General features: G+C 36.8%; 1 protein-coding gene across 1 annotated transcript in view; it reads right to left on the reverse strand.

Moving 5' to 3' along the window:
• OCA2 (OCA2 melanosomal transmembrane protein) overlaps window positions 1-14666 on the reverse strand; it is a 159892-nt gene that overhangs the window by 40910 nt on the left and 104316 nt on the right. The window contains 1 exon segment of the mRNA XM_041468525.1: window positions 11089-11182. Within this exon segment, the coding sequence (XP_041324459.1) occupies window positions 11089-11182 (94 nt within the window).

Raw genomic sequence — 14666 nt, forward strand, 5'->3', positions numbered from 1 at the left:
GCTTCTTTTCATACACAGAAAACCACTTCCATAGGTGCTTTAGGTGTGGAGAAAAAAATAATTATTAACATCATAAGAGGAAAAAAAAACAACTCGTTTCCCTTGCCCTCTCTCTCTCTTTGCCTCAAAGTATATCCTAATTACTTTAATGCATGTTTAAAAATACAAAACTGAACTTGAACAGCTTTCCTGGTAGGTACTGCCATGAGAAAGCCAAGGCACAAGGCATGTGGCTTAATGTGAAAACAGAGCAAATGTATACAGCTGATGTAATTAGAGGAGTCAGGAAGGAACACTTCAGGAACTTTCAATTCCAAACTAATCACTAGTCTACAGCATCCAAACATTTCATAAGAGATTTCTGCTCTATGTGTAGCACAACCTGTCATCACTCTCAGAATAATGCTACTGCAGACAAAGAATATGGCTCTGGCTTCAAATTAAAGAAATGAGACTGAAACTGTGCTTGTCCCATGGCTCTGACTAGATACAGTCGAGATTTCCAAACAGCACGAGCTCTCCTATACTGCACGGGCTATAGTAATGCCTCACATAATGAAGTATTATGGAAAGAGTTTCTGCTTCAGCAGTGAATTGATTTCCCCAAGTAGATTTCACTCGAGAAGAAATCGTCACCTTAAATGTTATCTGTGAGGAACAGCATTACTTTTTCATTTGTTTGGAGTGTGTGTGCAGTTTAATTAGGCACTGGCTCAGCAGGCTTGAAAGAACTGCACTCAAATTAACAACAGAAGCAAACTTTTGTTTCACCACCCAGGAACATCTGTCTCCATGGCACGGGTTTAACTCAGTAGTGAAATAGCAACACCGTAATCCTCTGAATTGTGGAAAACTCAAGCCTAAGTTAATGCACACAGAAACCTATACATTAAAGTCATTCTGATTGATGCAAATTAAGAATAGATATTTTTTACGACTTCACCCAGTCTTGACTTCATCTTCACATCATCTGCAATCTTAAGAACAATTCAGCTTAAAAATACTCCTGCTTGATTGTTTGTATGTTCAAAACAAAATAACACTGTATCAACACATTGCAGCAACCAATCTGTTTTGAGGACTCCTATTGCCTCAAAACAAAATAACACATGGGTCAACTGTATCAACACATTGCAGCAACCAATCTGTTTTGAGGACTCCTATTGCAACCTTGTTGATGACTCCTACTCACCCCTTATCACAAGGCAGATGGTTACTGAGGAACTGGATTCAGTACAATGAATTGTAATATTTTAATGTCAGTAGTATGTGATATCTATAAAGTAAGTAATTAATTTTATTCTGAATATCTCTTCTTCCTTTTTTTCTCGACAGACTACATGCACTGTTGTCAATATTAACTATGCTTAATAGTTCAAAAGCACGAAATCAAGAGAGACCATTTTCTTAATGAAAAAAATAGTAATTCTAATTAGCTGCTTATGCTACTACAGAGGAATCCTCACAGATTGTAATCCTTTTTCCACTGAGATGCTCTGCACAATCATTTCAGAAACAAAGTAGAAGGTCTACTGCTTCTGTCCAGAAAAGATGATATAAGAGTTTCTTTCTGGTACTTCTCAAGGCTAATAACTTTGAATATCTTAAGGGAATGTGAAATCAACCCAAGTGTAAGACAATATTTAAGAATTTTAGTTCAGAATAAATCTATCAAGAAATATCCAAGCCCCACACATTAAAATGTGCCTTTTCATTCCCAGCTAACTTAGAGCTACAAGCAGGAAGATATTAAAGTTTTGGAAAGCCTGATTTGATACCTGCCCTGCTTCTTCCAGCCTTTTTCTTCCATTTGTAGCTACTTCTCCACAACCCAGGACTTTGCTGCATGGCTCCTCCAGAGGCTGCCAAACCTGAACCCAGACCTTGCACACCACACACAGTGCACCTCTTGTGGGCCCAGACAGCCTCCTCCCCAGCAGAGAGAGTTTGCCCAAGTCACTATAACCTGCAATGCACTTAAAATCAATGCTGGGAGAACCGACTACGCTTCCTGAAAGAAGGGGCTGGGAAATCAGATTAGAATCACAGCAAGAAAAGGGAGAGTTTGAATCAATAACGTGCAGCCTCTGACTTCAAGCCTCATCCTCAATGTTGATTTTTACTTGTCAGCAGCACATCTATTACATCTAAATGCTGTTAATTCTCAGGAGTCCCTTTGTTATTGCCCCCTCAAGAGCAAGCCTGACCCTTTTGTTTGCTGAGTTAATATGCTCACTTGGAGAATCACCTCAAAGTGCTTGGCAGGATTAGTGTTTATTACTCAAAGCACTGAGAAATCAAAGGGAAGGGATTATCACTAATAAAGCTGTTTGGCCTAGCATGAGCAGCCATCATAACAGTAACTTCATTGACTATAAAGGAGATAATACCTGGGGTAACAACCAAGTGGATGGCCAACAGAAAAGTTTGTTTTGCTGAGAGAATTACAGACCATTTCTCTTCGACATGCCCTGATAGTGGAGAACAAGCTACACCTGTGCCTAACCAAGAGGACTTCTGCATTTTCTCTCTCCTGTCTCTCAGGACAGCTAAGGAAGAAGTAAAAAGTCTGCCCTACTTTTGTGCCAACACAAGCTCTGAGAACAGCTTTTCCCTAGCCTTTAACAAGCATCTGTGACAGGCCCAGTTTTACACAGCACAACTGTTCTGCTTTGTCCAGACAAGGATTCTCTTTCTGAAACAAGGAGTTTTCCGTTGTCATGAATAATTTTAGGCTGAGGATTCTCAGCCCTGCTTTTTGCTGTAATGAACCATTCCATTACAGAATCAAAGTAAAACTTACTGAAGGAAGCCAGTTCCTTGCTTCCAAGGCCTTTTTAAAAGAAAATCCTGTGCAGTCTCCCATATAATTTATATTTTAAAATAAAGGCAGACTGATGTGCCTGGCTTCCTTTCCACGGCATATTCTCTACTTAAAGCACAGACTGAGCAAATGCAAGAAATCTGTCTGCCAAAATGAACACTGACTAGTTCTGGTTTTGATTAGCCTTATAGAAGACAGCCTTCATAGCTCTGATAAATTTTCAGTTTCACACTAAAGTAATACAGATTTGCCTCATTAAAAAAAAAAAAAGAAAATCACATTTATATTAATCTGTTCAATGTCCACAAGTCTTGAATACCTTCTAATAACAGGCAATACTTGAACAACTTAATCTTTTTTATGAACAAAAATTAATAATCCAGATAATCAAACATTGTCATCAATAAAGAAGAGAATCAAGGTCGGTTGAACAGTAGCAGTCCCTAAAAGGATGTCTAGTCATAGGCATGCATGAACTCACTTAATATTTTTATTTGTGATAAAATGCAGTCTTGTGATACCAACATTTTATATTTTACTGTTTTGGAAACATTTTGAATGGTATATTTCTACATAAATGCATAAACATGGACATTACAGGCAAAAAATGAAAGAACATGAAAGAAAGTTTTGAGTTCAGTTATCAAAAAAGTTCATTGAGCTGCATTCAACCCAATGCTTTCAATCAAGTGAAATCTACCACTTTTTCTCCACAAACCACTACATTTACCACTACAACACCACCAGCAGGACAGTTATATAAGAATTACACTAGTAAATCCTCATTGTTTCCTTTCTGCTATGAGAGGAAAAGGTGAAATTTAGACCTGTCATTCTTCGACCAGAAGTGTGAAATAAATAAGGTGAGTTGCTGAACGTCCTGCATTTGTTACTTTAGTGACCTAAAGAAATGAATAAACTTCTATGAAATCCAGACATCTATAAAAAATACATAAAATCTGAGGTGACCATGAAAGCCACTTTTCTCCTCAGAGTCAACCTACCCAGTGCAAGTGTAAAAAATACTATTATAATGATGGATAGTGCCAGCAGTCTGACACTCCATTCCCCTATGCCCTGAGATAAATATTCAAGTAGCTTTCACCTAATGTTTTTAATACTGCACATATTTAATGTTTTTAATGCTGCACATGCTTCGTCTCTGATTTTTAGATTCAAAGACTAAAACTATGTCTCAGTTTCACAGCTTTGCCACATGCCATGTTAATGGGGACCAAATATTGAAAAAATGTTTAATATACAGAAACCTGGCATAAGAGTACATTATTCAGCTTTATCATAATGTACTTTGAAGATAACTGTGCTAAGTAGATCTATCAATATCTATATAAATAATATCTAGAGTATGATTATAACTTTCCTTAGTGTCATATAGAGTATCTGATTTTTCAACATAAATCAATATGAATATTGCAAGATTTTTTTTTCCTCCTCAAGGTGCAGAAAAGGGGGCATTGCCTGTAAAGTGTCTACAGAGAAAGAAAAGTAGATAATCCAGTATTATATTCTGCACTTAAGTGCTTTGAGTCCTGCTGTAGCTTCCCTGCCTTGTTCTGTCTGATATTCCAAGTGCTACCTTCTAACTGGATATCCCTCTTCTGCTGACAGCTATTCAGAGTCTGTATTCTCATACTGCAGCAACTTACCTATACAGCATAATCATTTCCCTATTCCATAGAATTCTGAAAACAGAAGTGGCTAAGGCTTCTGGAAAGCACCTTCTGTCATTTATAATAAAGAACTGCACAAAGCAAGTAAAGAAAATTAAAGGCATCTCCACATTTACTTCGTAGGCACCCCAATGCCATGTCTGATCATCACCCTATCTCTAATTTGCAGAACTTTATAGCTTGCAGTTATTTTACACAGATTGAAAACTACTAATAGAAACATTTCAAAGTTATCATTAATGCTAACATTATAATCAAGTGATTTTGGGGTTTGGCATAAATTTATTTTCTAAATCAATATTACATATTACACATAGCTGTCTTATTTCCAATTTAAAGTCTAAGACTTACCATCCAAACTATAAATTCTCATCAGTGCAGTTGAAACAGTATCCTTTACCCCATATACTTCGTATTTCACCCTTAATGGCATGCATCTATCTACATATGCATGTCTGCCAAGGTAACTTTTTTCAAGCTTAGAAAAATGCCCTTGCTGAAAAAAATTATACTAGTTTCAATATGGGGGTTATTTTCCATAATAACTCAGTATCTTAAAACCAAACTCGTCTCTGATAGTGCCTTCATACAGACAAAGATATGTCTGTCAAATAGACACAGTTTTTCCTGGTTTTATATTTTAGGCTCAAAATTTTCTTCGGCATGTCTTCCATATCCCAGGGTACAATCTTTGGCAATCTTACATAATATCCTTTAGTTGCAGGGAGTCTGGAAACAAGCCTGGGTCTCACACCAGGGACTTTTCAGCACTGCTGGGCTTTAAGAACTTCACACTGAAAAAGCATGAAGATATCTCAGAGCTTGAATGTAATGAAAGGGCTAAGGAAAAGAGCAACTGGATTTTTATAGAAGGTTACAGATTCTGGCTCTTACAGAAAACAGCAAGAGGACAGTTTGGGCTCTCAGGTATTAATTGAGTGAAAAGAGTCCTCATGCTTATATCTGATGTTTTTCACACTACAACAAAACCCAAAAACTTTCAGGTAACATCTGAATGAGCTCATCATCAAGAACAAGAAAAGGGTACTCCTATTTAATTGACAACAGCCACAGTTGAATTAATTTCCATCACTGCAAACACCATAGAAACAATGCAAAATAAATTTAGAAAGCAAAATAAGTATTAGTGGAAGACATATAAAAAATATGCTTCTAGATATGTACAATTTAAAGGTATAATGCTGTTAAAGACTGCCCTGAGGTCTTGAAATAAAACTGTGAGGTGTTTCCTAAATTTCCCTTGATTTGCCTGCCTTTCAAGGTTAAGAGCAGCAACATCCTTTACTTCTTGAAAGATTGCTCTCATTCCTTACAATACCACCCTTTGATTTGGATTGAGTTTCATATTGATAAAAAATACTTATCTGAATCTGGACTGTCTTGGCCATAAGACACAGAACTGAGCCTCAGGATTTCTTGTCATTGAAAGGCCCTTTTAGAACCAATAGGATCTTCCAATATTCATGTCCTGGTTAAAATCCAGCTCAGGTAGGTATATTGTCTCCACCAAAAAAATTTCCTACAGTTTCAGTAGCACATTTTATACAGCAATAAATTTCAAAACCAAAGCTGCTCCTCCTAAATAATAGCTATATTTTTACACCATGCATTCAATTTTTGGTAGACATTTTTAATCTTTCAAATTGAAAAGCATATACAAATTTGATCTATTATAGCTATAAAATAACAGTAAAGTAGCTACAGTTTTTTATAATGTTAATTATCATATACTTATTACATTTTTATGCTTTCTGAAGGATATAACTTTTCCTCATATTGCAGAGAAGGAGGGTTGGTTTATGAATACAAACAATATTTTTAGCTTTATAACTTCAGTGTGTCTGAGTCTTTAAACCTAGTTTAGGATCTTATTGAGCAGAATCAGCAGGAATAATAAATCAGTGATACTCCACTGTGCAAGGTCCCATCTGCACCAGGGACCTAAGGAGGGCTGCTGAGAGGCAGAATAGCTACAGCACAGGACTGTTGAGAGAAATCCCACTGTTTAGCTACACTGTGGGATAGCTGTAATAGCTGTAATTAGCACAATGTCCCGTGGATAATGAATTTTATTCACACCTGGGTTTTGACCCTGTAAGGTTAGAAGAAAAGTGCCAGTAATCCTCTCTTCCTGCATCCTGTCTTGACATACAGCCTACAACAGAGTTGTGTGGCCAGAATAGCACAACTGAATGCATCCTAGAAACTGCCTATTACTGCAGAATTGTAACAGTAATGACTTTCAGGTATTGTCCTTCAGAAAAATATACAGAGAAAGAAAATAGTGCAAAACTATACACTGTAAAAAATATCCCCTCTGGACCACATTAATAGTCACTGCAGCAGAGTTTTTCAACTTTTCTGTGCTAGCAACTGAGATCTCAGAAGGTAGGAACTTTCAAAAATAAATTTGATATTTTTCTTTTTTTTTTTCAAAAGCATGCTGTTTATAAATCATGAAGAAAAAAAAAAAAGAGAGAGAGAAAGAGATAAAAAGGCAAGTAAATGCCAGTTCTTTAAATGTCAAATGTATAAAAACCCCTCAAATAATATTTTAGCTATAAGCTCTCAGCTCAGTAAATAGTCTAGTTCTACACAATTGAACAATCTTAACAGCTGAATTTCTGACTGTACACTTACTCAATTTAAGTTGAATTCTGACTTTATGCTCTTTTAAAAGTCATGAGCCAAAATAAAAAGTGCAATTAAAGTTCCTCTTGTTCTGAAATTGCTGTAGCTAGCAACCTTCATTTGTTCTCCAGAATTTCAGCATTCCCCAGACAGTGTTGGAAGGTCTACATAAAACTCAGTCTCCAGAGTGTTATAATTCCATCAAGTACTAGAATACAAAACATTAATGAATGAAGCTTTAGTCAGAGCCCTCTCATGCTAAAGTCATACAGATTCATCAGAACACCCCATAAGTTTCCTCCTTGTATACTTCCTTTAGTACCTTTTGTACTTTGTGATTTCTTTCCCTTCACTGTTAACATGTAATTGAAATACTGGCAGATCATGCTTAAAAAAACTTAAAATGAGCAACTCAATTTTTCCAGAGTCTTCATCAGCCTAACCACTAACTTCCAGGAAGATGTGAATTAATAGGGCTGTTCAGCATCCAGAAGATTTGACTAATCAGAATCCCCAAAAACCTGAATTCACTTCACCTGTCTTTGGGAGCTCCTCTCAGTCACATGAGGGGCTCCAGTGTGCTCTGCAGAGATCATCTGGCAATTTCAGCAGATGAATGAACATCTTGGTTGTACCACTATCTCCATCACCAAATATGGAGACTGGGGCAGCCAGACTGCTAATTTACTACTTAAGTTCTTAAAGTTATCTGGGACAAATATAGATCTAAATTTCCCGAACCAGATCCCCTGGAAAATTACTGTGTTTATTTCTTAACTGTGTAAGATTGATCTGAACCAAACAAGAAAATTTCTACCAAAAAAAAACCAAAACAAAACAAAAAAAAAAAAAAAAAAAAAAAAAAAAAAAAAAAAAAAAAAAAAAAAAAAAAAAAAAAAAAAAAAAAATTTTACAAAAAAAAAAAAAAAAAAAAAAAAAAAAAAAAAAAAAAAAAAAAAAAAAAAAAAAAAAAAAAAAAAAAACCAAAGAAACAAAAAAAAAACAAACTACAACAAAAAAAACACCAAACCAAACCAAACCAAACCAACAAAACCAGGCCAACTATGAGAGCAATATCAAAAAAATTTGAAATTGTGACACTCTCACCAGGAACTCATCATGGTCATCACTGCCCTTGGCTTTCTTGATTAAGAGACAGAATTTTTCATCCCTTCTCACCTTCAGAGACACATTTCACAGAACAAGGAACATCTATGTGATATTCCTTTACTGCCTTTGCCTGAGCACCAGGCTATGAAAGACAGAAATTTAGCAGCAGCAGCTCTCTTTTGGGAGACAATGACAACAATGTGACAGTTATACCATCAAAGGTCTTTTCATCTTATTTGAGACTGACTCCATCCTTCTTTCATTTCCAAGACAACAGCTAAAGCAATGAAGGAAGATTACTGCCTTTTCTCATCCTATCATCTTCCAAATATGTAGCTGCCTGTGCACTTCGTGGCAATAGGAATAAAGTAATTGAAACCACTGGAAAATTTTTTAGGAGAAAATGGATGCCATTTTCCAAGACAGGCACAAATGCTGATGCTCCCTTTACAGACACATTAGTAGTGTTTACCCTGAACTACAGAAATGTTATCAAATTACCAGAAATGAAGTTCTGCATTATGTAGTAAACAGCTAACCCTACAATATGTAGTTGTAATGTATTATTTCATAAGACTCTTCGACAAAATATCTTGTTTCTCATGTTCCCTTGGTTGCATAAGCAGCGATAAGATCCAATCTTTTGCCCTAAGCACCAGGCAGTAACAATGTCATTGTCATCTACTCCTTCTGCAACTGCATTAGCCGACCTTGAGGATTCCTTCACACACTTCAGGGATGATGGGAATTCTCTTTTGGAAATAATCTTTAAGGACCATCAACACTTCCTTTTTTAAGAAAGAAAAGACCCTTTCCCCCTACTTTTCAAGGCTGCATCTTTTAAAGCCAAAGCTTTCACACACTTCTTACTCTCCAACAATAAGCTCCTGTCCTTTAGCTTTTCATCAGTGGAAAATCAGAAGCATATTAAATTTCAGCCTAACACTCCTTAGAAGACATTTGCCAGTATAACTCAGCATATGCTCAGCTTTATCATAATGGAGAACAGTCAGGAAAGTTTCAGGTTTTGCTAATGATGATCTAACCTTTTATCCAAATATTTATATGGATCTGAACACCTAGGCACCTTGTATGGATCTCTAATCTCTATCACTCAAATCATTCTCATGATACTGTTTACATTTTAAATTTTGTCTCATACTGCATACACACAGAAATCTCTCAAAATCCAGGCAGCCCTTCAGCAAATCAAATTAAAGGAATTTGGGTTAAGATGATAACTGATAGTTTAGGAAAATCAGCTGAGACTGGTAAAGACTCCAAGGCTGGTAAGGCACATCCCACACAGATTGTTAGCATAATCTGACTAACTTCATATTCTTTATGCTTTTTTTTTAAATCTGAAAATTTAATGAAATGAGAGTATGTTCAATGATCAACAAATTCACAGAATCATAGTGTAATTTAGGTTGAAAAAGACCTCTAAGAAATCTGAGTCCTATAAAAAGGTGAAGAGGTACAATATTTTTATGGCAAACATCTATATGAAGATATGCTGATTATTCCAATCACTGGTTTTAAAAAGGAACAGAATAAAGTCACAATATAATGATGAGTAATGACAAGCACAAAGAGATATTCCTCAACTTAAAAACTGGTACGAAATCGTCCTGCCTTTGCAACATGCTTTTAAAATTCAATCTGTAAATTACATCACTGTAATCATTGTAAGGCATTAAGGTCACTTTTACTAGCAATCACTTAGTTGAATAAACAAATCTGAACTTGTATTGTACACAAAATTGGTTTTAGTTATCCCTGTGGAGTCACAGGAACTGTTTAGAGGGGCATGGAGGGCAAGAAGGGGTGGATCCATAGTGGAACAACATATTATTAATTGTAACTTTATATAACTTAACTACCTAATTATTTAGGGATCAAAACACAGCCAATACAATGTAATTAGCATTAAAATTCTAAGTAGCAAAAAAATAGTACTAACTTTATTTCTGATTTAAAACTTATACATTTTAATGGCACTTAGTGGACTTGCTGTATGGAAACATTGTAATGTAACATCTTCAAAAGTCATTTTCCAAAATCTAAAAACATCCTTGTAGTATTAATTTAAAAACTATTGGATTGCTACTCTCTTTTCTTCTTAGAAAAAAATAGAGACAAAATCCAGGGCCTACAGTATATACATGCTGCCTTTTCAATTAAAAAAATTAAAAACAGTCACAAAAACATGTCCTTGTTTTGTGCTAATGTACTGACAATACACAAGATACCAGTTAACATCAAGATGGGCACTAGAAGAATGGCTGTTAGATTCATTATTAAACGTACATTTCCCACAGACTTCAAAAGTATTTTCCTTACAATGAGGAGTAACAAATAGGTCAGCAAATGGACACTGAAATAATTTCTGTATCCAGAACCAGCCAGCAAACCTTCCAGTGACTTCAGCAGATTTTGAATCAAGCATTCAGATCTTAGCTATTATCCATTTTCTGCATCTTTTCAATGAGTAATGATGGCTTTCTGCTCTGAAAGCCAAATGTATCTTTGTCTTTTCTCTCACAAAAGATCAGAACCCTATAAGCACCATCTGGACTGTTTCTGTGTATGTCTGTAGATTATGCAGATACAGACTTCAAACAGAGACTGCAAAAATCCCATTGTAGCAGCAGCAACTGACTGGGATCTTCATCCAGGAGTGCTTTGAAGTCAAAGGAGTTGAATCAGGCTCTCCATATGCCTTGCACAGTAAAATGATTGAACCTATTGTGCCAGTTAATACATGCAACAATTGTTACCTTATGTCGGCTTTCTCACATAAACTCTTACCTCCAAGGCACGCACCCATGGCCAATGAGAAGATTAATGGTTTCATAGGCAAGTTAACATCTGGATCTTTACTCAGATTGAGAAGCACAGGAATCTGTGGTTCAAGAAGAAAAGAGGGAGAATCAGAAGACATAATCTAACAATCAGCACAACAGTAAGTTCATTAAAGGAAACAATTTAAACCACCAGTAAGTCCAAAGAGTAATTGGAGGGGAGGGAATTTTTTTGCTCTTTATGTTGTTTTTATCAATTAGGGTTTTTGCATATTATGCTTGATCTTTGCTCACTTTTCCCCACTGACTGTGCTAGTCCCATAGCTGAGGAGAAGCTATTGACACTAGGCCAAGCCTGACACAAGTATTGCTAACAAAACTGAGGCTGTCTTCAGGTTTTGAGTGCCTTCCATGAGACCCTCCTAGGTCTACAGGGAACTGACAGTGACAATAAATCTATTCCCCTTTCATTTCGTGAAAGCTAAAGGACAGAGAAGTATCTCCTCTTCTCACTGGAGATGATGGTAAAAGATGCCCAGACCTTCACGGTGAAGAGGCTGTAGATCTTGAGTCAGTAACCAAAAAATTACAAATCCTTTTTGTAATCAAAAATACCTGATCTGTTAGGGAAAAACTGAGAAAACTCCATTTGGCAGGCTTCTGAATTCATAAGCAGATCAGAGTTATTTTACTTCTTGTTTCAACATTATATTTACCAGAGAATGTGGATTTAGTTGAGTGGGAAATATTTGCAAATGGTCTAATGCCAGCCAGCAACTAAGCTCCATGTGGTTCCCAGCTCATACTCCCCCATACCTCCTCTTAGAGGGAAAGAATAATCAGGAAAAAACATTAAACATTATGGGTTGAGAGAAAAACAGTTTAATGATTGTAAAAATATTATAACAATAATTAATAATTATCATGATAGTAAATAATATTGTTGTTCTTGTTGTTGTTGTTGTTATTATTTATTATATTAATGAAAATGAGTGACAGAAAAAGGAGGACAGTGGAAGATAAATTAATTATGTATAATACAATTGGTCACTACCTGCTGACTGCTGCCCAGCCCATCCCATCCCCAGAAGCAATTGGTGACTACTGGACAATTCCCTACTGAGTGTGTCATTCTGTGGTATGGAATACCCCTTTGGCCAGTTTGTGTCAGCTCTCCGCACCCATTCTCCAGTTTCTTGTGCTCCTGCTCCCTGGCACAGCATGGGAAAATGAACAGTCCTTGACTGGGGATAAGCAGTACTTAGCAACAACCAGAACATCAGCGTGTTATCAAGATTATTCTTATAGTAAATCCAAAGCACAGCACTGTAGCAGCTATTACTAAGAAAATTAATTCCATGCCAGTCAAAACCAGAACAGACAGTTTTACGGATTTCATTTAATTGCTTTAGCAAACAAAATAAAATTAAAAAAAAAAAAAAAAGAAAAAAAACCCTGAAAAGTAAAATAAGATTGGTAGGAAGGCATAATAGACCTCATTAGGCAATTGGTATAGAGCCAAAAAATACAGCAGGCAGGCTTTCTAGCCAGATCTAGCACCAGTTCTCAGCCAGTAACATTCTTCAAAGCTAAACAACTTCACCTGAGTTCAGAAAAATGTTTTGAGTTCAATTTTGTGACCACTTTGTTTGAAAAAATGGTATGATCAGTACCTGCAGAGAGAAAGCTGTTGGGAAGGGGAGAGGTGACAATATAATTCTCCTGTTTTTAACATGTTCAGAGGTTTATGGGGAAAAAAGGGGAAGAGAAAGAATAAAAATGTGGAACAGTAAGACATGAAGCAGGAAGAGATTTGAGAAAATAACTGTGATAAATCTTAAAATTAATACTTTCTCAGAGTCTAGGAGTTTTGGTAGTGAATAGAGTTCTAACTCTTAATCTTCCAATTTGTCATTTTAATGTATTTCACAGTTCTCCCTCAAGGGGTATGATGTCTTCTGCCTCCTGAAAAATGCTTTCACTTTGATCGCTGAGTGATGCTCATCTTTATTGACTGCATGTGTTCTTTTGGTATGGAGCAATATACAGGCTTAATGAAGAATTACAACCCTTTCCCCATTCCTCCCACCAGTGGTGCTACTCATCCCTCTTAAACCCTCTTATCGATTAGCCTAGATAAGCTAATTTCTAAACAATTATTCTTGAATTTTACATTGCCTGAAGATGTCTATTTCTATTTTAAGGCCTAAAGAAGGCTCAGCACACTCAACATTTGTCTGGTTTTTTTGCATGAAACAGTAAATAAAGATATCATTTCTCATTACATAAAAAGAAATTTCTCATCATAAAAAGAAATTTTATTCCTTTCAAACCATCACAGCCAGAACATGATATGCAGCACAGAATTAAGTTACATTTATTTAAAAACAATTCAGTGTCTCAATATTCTCTATTGTTGAGATCAGTCCTAAAGCTGTTGCCAGACAGCTACTAAATGCAGAGCAAATAATGCCCCATACCCCACCAGCGCACAAGATATGCAGAGAGGACACCAGAGGAGGGGCACTGGTACTGCTTTATCAGTGAGCATCTCCTCCTGGGATGAGCAGCAGACTCACAAAGAGTGAAATCCTCTCACCTATTGCTGCTTTCCAAAGACAGCACTTGAACAAGTAATCACACACACCCTCATTGTGCAAGAAGAGTAATTTAACCAAGTTACCAGGTCCTATAGCTGTGCAGTGCAGTAGAATTCAGCAGGTCAAGAGTGGCCCAAAAAAAACTGGTTAATATTCAAGGACCACCTCCTCCAGCCTCAGAAGCACACCCTGACAAAGAAAAAATCAGGCAAAAATTCCAGGAGACCTACATGGAAGTCCTGGACAAACTCATACACATTAAAAAAGAATCTTACAGAGGGTGGAAGCAAGGACAAGTATCCTGGGAGTAACAGAGAGAGGTTGTACAAGCAGCCAGTGATCAAGTTAGGAAAGCTAAACCTCTGATAGAGTTAAATCTGGTCAGAGACATCAAGTGCAAAAAGAAAAGCTGCTATAGGTACCTCAGCGATGAAAGGTAGACTAGGGAAAATGTGGAGCAAGGAAATAGGAGACCTGATTCTCCAGGACATGTGGAAATGGCTGATGTACTCAATAACTTTTCTGCCTTGGTCTTCACCAGCAGGTGTTCCAGCCACACTGCCCAAGTCATAGAAGACAAAGGTAAGGACTGGGGAAATGAAGAACTACCTGCTGTAGGAAAATATTAGGTCTGAGGCCATTCTAAGGAAAGGTACCCAAGTCCATGGGACCCGATGAGATATATCTGCAGGTCCTGAGGGAACCAGCTGAAGAAGTGACTAAGCCACAATGCATCATATTTGGGAAGTCATGGCAGTCTAGTGAAGTTCCCACTGATTGGAAAAGGGGAAATATAACCCTCATTTTTAAAAGAGAAAAAGAAAGAGCTGGAGAACTACAGGCCAAGCAGTCTCGCCTCAGTACCCGGCAAGGTCATGTGGCAGATCCTCCTGGAAAGGATGCTAACGCAAATGGAAAACAAGGAAGTGGGTGATGACATCCAATATGGCTTCACTAAGCGCAAATGGTGCCTGGCAAATTTGAT

This window comes from Pyrgilauda ruficollis, unplaced genomic scaffold (genome assembly GCF_017590135.1).
Source record: "Pyrgilauda ruficollis isolate IOZ18807 unplaced genomic scaffold, ASM1759013v1 scaffold22, whole genome shotgun sequence".
In the NCBI taxonomy this organism is placed as follows: Eukaryota; Metazoa; Chordata; class Aves; order Passeriformes; family Passeridae; genus Pyrgilauda; species Pyrgilauda ruficollis.